This window comes from Phyllopteryx taeniolatus, chromosome 2 (genome assembly GCF_024500385.1).
Source record: "Phyllopteryx taeniolatus isolate TA_2022b chromosome 2, UOR_Ptae_1.2, whole genome shotgun sequence".
Classification (NCBI taxonomy): Eukaryota; Metazoa; Chordata; class Actinopteri; order Syngnathiformes; family Syngnathidae; genus Phyllopteryx; species Phyllopteryx taeniolatus.
In genome coordinates, this window is record NC_084503.1 from 33767147 (window position 1) to 33773146 (window position 6000).

Here is a 6000-nt window from a genome sequence, read left to right on the forward strand (position 1 = left end):
GACCAGTGATTCCCAATGAGTGTGCTGTTGGAAATTGTCCAATTTCACTTAATTGGTCTGAAAATTAGTTACTACAAATGATGTCTCTGTTGTTGTATAGTGAACACGCAGAATAATTAAAATGCTCTTCCACTAGATGGCAATTAACTTGTGTATCCACCTTTTGGGACATTTTTGTTTTTTGGTGTCCTTGAAGATTTATTTATTTGTTCTGAAAGTAAAATACAGTTTATGCCTTGGCTCAATAAAGCCTGGGAAACACGGATATGGACTGCATGTTTACACAGGCATCACTTAGGCTACTATTATTATTCCCAGTAGGAGTTGTCAGAAAAATGTTAAAGACCAGGAGGACACCATCCGTGGATGTCCTGGTGGTAGATCCTGCGGAGGATGAGACCAGCCCAGGAGAACATTTATTCCTTCACTTGCCCTCACGAAGGAGAACAAGAGGTGCTCTTAATGTTCGCCTAACCACCTTTTTGGTTCAGTAACCATGCTGGACCTCACATTGTCATGTGCAAATGTTTTTCTGTGTGAGTGTCAGCAGCCAGCAGAGCAGTGTCTCCAGGTCCTGGTGAAGATGTTCCAGGTGCCGTCACTTGCAGCAAGAGAAGTGTCAAAAGTGCATCAAAGGTCAACATTAACAAACATTACATAATACACATTTCTGCATAGCCACATTATTTTGCTGCATTTTAAGTCACAAAAGAGGTTCATGTTACTTTATTGGTCTCCTCCAGAGAGACAGGGAAAAAAGCCACATCACATAAATGACTTAAAAGGGAAACTACACCTAACACAAACTACATCACGTTAAAAGACTGTAGCAGATTAGATCCAGACCAACACCGGACACTCCTACCAATGCATTGCCACACATACACCTTCATACCACCTCCAGACACGCCATCATAGCTTCCACACAAGTATTCTCCTCATATCACCATACCAAAAACATCAATTTTGTCATAAAGATAGGTAAAAGTTCAATGGCTGGGAAGTACATTTGTTTACCGATACAGAACCCTCAGACTCATTTATGGCTGTTAAGGAGCTTGTTTGATACTGGAACAAAATAACTTTTGTAACAGTTGTGCCTGGACAGGGGGAGCCTGTACCTCCTTCCAGAGTTTAGAAGAACAAATTCAGTTTTCGCACATGAGTACTGTCTGATAAAATGGCCATTGCTTGCCTGATAGCCCCCGGCTCAAAAACAGTCTTGTACAGTACATGAAAGCGATACTTGAGTGAAAGTATGAGTACAGTATTATATAGTATAGAGAACAACTTTGGTGGAAGTAAAAGTCACCTTGTAGAGCATTTCTTGAGTAAAAGTAAAGTATCTGACACACTTAGTTATTGGAAGTAAAAGGGTTTTAAAAAAGTGCTTAGAATTTTGATATTTTATTTACTTGCATTTTGTTTTTATGTATTTAGTTTACTTCAGTGGTGTAGTTAAATATCTGCATTTGGGATATGACTGGCCATCATGCAACACTGGTGTGTACAGATTTTTAAACCCTTTGAACAAAAAACATTTTTAATTGGCTGTACAGATTGCTTCAGTGTACAGCCCACATAGTAAATTTTATTTTAAAAAGTATTTACATATTTTGACATCAATTGTTTCATACTTTTTAGGAAGAATTTACTTCAGAAGCAGACTATGTGGAAGAGGACAAGGCAGCTTCCAAAATCAGAAAAACTGCCAAGCGAAAAGCCAAGTATGATTATTTTATACTTATCGTAAATTCTCGTGTATAATGCCCCTTTTTCCCCCGAAAAATTGTCAAGTCTATCGTGGTAGTAGGTATAGGGGCAAATGGAAAAAAACTTTCACATTTAATAAATGTATTCCGCCATCTAGTGGTTGTGAAAAAGCTGTACACTTTCATTCCAATAGGACAGGGGGTACTTATGACTGCATATATATACCGTTGTGCTCATAAGTTCACATATCCTGGCAGAATTTTTTAAATATATATATATATATATATATTTTATATGACTGATAACTGAAAAACAACCATAATTAATTTATTTGTGGTTATGTTTTGTTGCATGATAATGCTTTTCTGAAATGCATGACCGTTTAATTTGAATCCCATTAAAATAAAATTAAATATGTTTCGCCAGGCCCTTCATGTAGTCTATAAAGAATTGTACCCATGTTACAAATTCTGCCTGGGTAATCAAACATGAGCACAACTGTGTGTTTTCTAATTTACTAAATAAAAGTAGGGCTGTGAATTTCAAAATATGAGCCAAGTCAATAAAGAATTACGTGTTCAAATAAAGTGCTTAACTTCAGAATAATTCTTTGAAAAAAAACTAACAAAATACAGATACTTCGTTTTCATCATATGGGTAGAAGCAAAATCATGCATTGTAAAAATGCATTATACATATGTAGAAGTGTTTTCCAGAAATTTGAGGTCAACTTTGGGGTTGCGTATTATACATGGTTGCGCATTATACACGAGAAATTACGGTATTTGACTTTTAAATTCAACCTTACCAAATACACTGGTGGTGCCTTGACTTGCATGTTTATATTGTTCCGTGACCACGCTCCTAACCCTAAACACTCGTGTCTCCAAACATCTTTCCCCATTGAAATGAATGGAAATCCCATCATTCAATTACAGGACCCCAAATAATTTTACTTTATTTTAAAAAAGAAAAGAGAGAAAAAACACATTACATAATTAAACATAATGTAAAGAATTCAAGATAATTATATGAGCATTGTGCTGCTCTTTATGGTATGTACACTTTAGGCACTATGGGGGAATCGAACACATGCATCCTACACAAAGATTTGATGATGAAACAAGAAGACAATGACAACTAAGCTGCAATATTTGTCGTTTTTCGCCGAGGATAAAGAATAGAATGCGAATGCTGTTATATGCTCAGTCTGCATGTGTCGCTACCTCTTGTGTTCAAATAAAAGTTGCTTAAAATTTTAGGACTACCACAACATCAGTGCTAGTTTCATTAACTAGCATTGTTTGCATTTTGCTTGCAACTCGGGACATAAAAATCGGCCGAGCGACAACTCATATTTTGAAGAAATCTTAAGTTATCTCACTTATAAGGTCAAGGTACCACTATATCCAGAAATTGAAATGGCATCTGTCGAGTCTGTATTTTAAATTATTATATAATTATGAAATGTTTATTTTTGACATTTAATATTCATATTTTCAAATGTATTTGTATAAATGATATCTTTCAAAATTAAAACTGTTGCATAAAAAGCATTTTTTTCCTGCCGTTCTTGGCAACATTTCATTATTTTGTTTCTTTTCTCGCGCCGCCTTCTAATCCAGATCCGCCTTGGAACCACTTCCAGCAGTCGAAGCAGATCTGATCTCACCACTGTCCAGCCCGGCCAATCAGGCCCCGCAAGCCCAGAAGAGGATAAAGGAAGCGGGCTCTCAGAGGTTGTCCATCATGAACTTGCGCCGTAAACGCATAATGGACAGCGTTTTCACCAAGCCCATCACGCGCAGGAAGAAGCTCTGATGGAAAATGTATTTCGACTCTTTAAGTGATGCTCAGTGCATTTCGAGGAAGTTCATCAGTGGCCATTTTGATTGGGTTTGATGCTGGCAGCAGTCAGCTGCTAGTTATTTACAGACGTTCTCATAAAAAAATCAAGGGTGAAAAAAGTCAACTTGCCGTTTGTGAGGAGGCATTAAATCAGTGGTGTCCAAACTGCAACCCCTAGGCCATTTGGATCCCGTCATCCATTTTTTAGCGGCATGACACATGGCTGCAATGGCAGTTAACAAAAAAGTGGGTTGAAGGTGGGTGGAGTTTGGGTTTTGAAAAAAATGGGCTTGGGTGGAGTGTTACAACCCACATATTTGGGGGGGGAGACTACCAATACTGCAAAGTTGTTTGTATACAGTTGACCCTCACTTATTTGCGATTCATCACCCGCGGATTCACCTATTTGCAGATTTTATTTTTATTTTTATATACTTTGTTTTTGTTTTTCTTCTTGGAGGACCCACTATCGTTTTTTGTTTAAAAAAATGCTTATTGGCAGTGAATCCCCGCTTCAAGAATACCACCCACCCCCATGCAATTATAATGGCCACCAATTAGTCACAATTATTATTTTTTTGCTATTCATGGTCAGTCCCTCACGAATAGCGGGGGTCCCACTGTACTGTACACCTTTTTTAGATATGCAAATAAACTATTTACAATTAACATAGTAACAGCATTTCTCTTTAATAACACTGTTTTTAATAAAGAATTCACATTTAGAAGTAAAACTGGTTTCCTTTAGTCTGCTTACTACAGATTGCTCCTGTTTTAGGTCAAAATGTCGAGATGGGATTTGGTTGTTATTCAGTGCAGGTGTGGATCTATTCCAGTGGGCCTTGCAATTTTTTAAATCCTCTTTGCATTTTTCCCTTATAACAAAATATTTTCAAAATGGCCACAATATATAATTGCTCGATTTATTAATATTAGCGTGTTTAATAAACTCAAGTCGCATTTCAAAGTGGCCCTTGCATCCTTTTATATGGGGCCTTTGGGTGGAAAAGGTTTGGACACCCCTGCTTTAAATGCATTCATTCTCAAGTGTTTGTGGTTCAATTTTAAACAATGCCATTCAGAAGAAAAGCAACCAATATTTTTAACAATTTGTAAAAAAAAACAACATTTTTTTGTTTCAAATAAAGTTATAAATGTGAAAAAAATGTTCATTAGGATTTATCACATTGACATCTAATCTCACTGCTAGTCTTAAATTTTGAATTCACTGGTGTGGCGCACGACATGTTCATTGGTGCCAAAACATTTGGACTCTTCCTCCTGGGAATACTGTACAGTGTGCAAAGAAGAAAAACATATTTTGGATTTGGTGACTTGGGTGGGTTCATTGTATGGCTGATACAAAGGCTGTTTTATGAAGTGTAGAATGTCTTATTTTTGATGATGACTGCTCTTTGATAAATAGAGTAAAGATTGATGAACAATTGGATCTCTGCTGTGTATTCATCTCTAAAGCTCACCATGGATGTTTACTAGCGTTTCCCTCTACCATTCATCCATTTTATGAAGCGCTTGTCCACATTAGGCTCATGGATGAGTTGGAGCCTATCACAGCTGACTGGGTAAATTGCAGGACCATCTACTTTCATTTTAACCAATCAGTAGCACTAGTAATTTTCTGGTAAGACTTTGGCATTTTTTCTTTCCCATCCAGATGACTGAAGATTTCACATCCTGCTACAGTATTACCATTTCAGGGACTATGTACAATCAAAGTGTAGCAGGGCTATCCATTGAATCACTGCCATTTGCTTGTAACACAAAATGACATTCCCCCCCCCCCCCCCCAATTTGAAATCTGATAATTGAGCATAATGAGCTACTCAACGTGTGTATTGGCCTATCTCAAGCAACTTTTTTGTTTTTATTTTGTCATTTTAGTGTGCCGAAACTGCTCATTTGTGTAACAGGACTGAAAGTAACCGGACTTGGTTTTTAGCTTGAAATATAGCCATATGGCATTCATGCTAATAGCATGTGGGCACTGAACATGTTGCAGTGATTCAACAAAAAATATTTTCAAAAGAAATAGTTTAGATAACTGAGATGTTGCAAAATATGAAATTCATGGCAAAATAAATGAGTGGCTACTTTTGGCCTTCCCATGACCGAACTGAATGAAGCAACTAACAATGTAATTTGTGGAATAATCGAAAATGTTCAGAGGGGGTAATCTGTTAGGAAAACAAGACTGGGTGAAAATCAAGGGAGTTGTGTGCGTGTACTTGACATTTAAAAAAAATAAAAACATTTTAAAGGATTTAAATTCTATTTCAGGATTTAATAAAAATTAAATATGCAATCAGATCTTTTTAAGAGACACTACAGTATGTCCTCAGTTGCATTATCATGCCCTTTTTTTCCCCTTCCTGCGTGTCAGCAGAGTTCTTTGGTGGCACTATGGCTCCGTGAGGCTGA

General features: G+C 37.0%; 1 protein-coding gene across 8 annotated transcripts in view; it reads left to right on the forward strand.

The window, feature by feature from the left end:
* Positions 1-5011, forward strand: part of ahctf1 (AT hook containing transcription factor 1) — a 31138-nt gene extending 26127 nt beyond the window's left edge. For 5 of the 8 annotated variants that reach the window (XM_061765837.1, XM_061765843.1, XM_061765845.1 and 2 more), the window contains exons 37-40: positions 319-453; positions 542-636; positions 1645-1727; positions 3339-5011. In XM_061765837.1, coding sequence (XP_061621821.1) covers positions 319-453; positions 542-636; positions 1645-1727; positions 3339-3534 — 509 coding nt within the window. In that variant the 3' untranslated portion in view covers positions 3535-5011. The remainder of the gene's footprint in view (positions 1-318; positions 454-541; positions 637-1644; positions 1728-3338) is intronic. The other 3 variants (XM_061765842.1, XM_061765844.1, XM_061765841.1) reach the window with 3 other exon arrangements.
* The last annotated feature ends 989 nt before the right edge of the window (positions 5012-6000 follow it).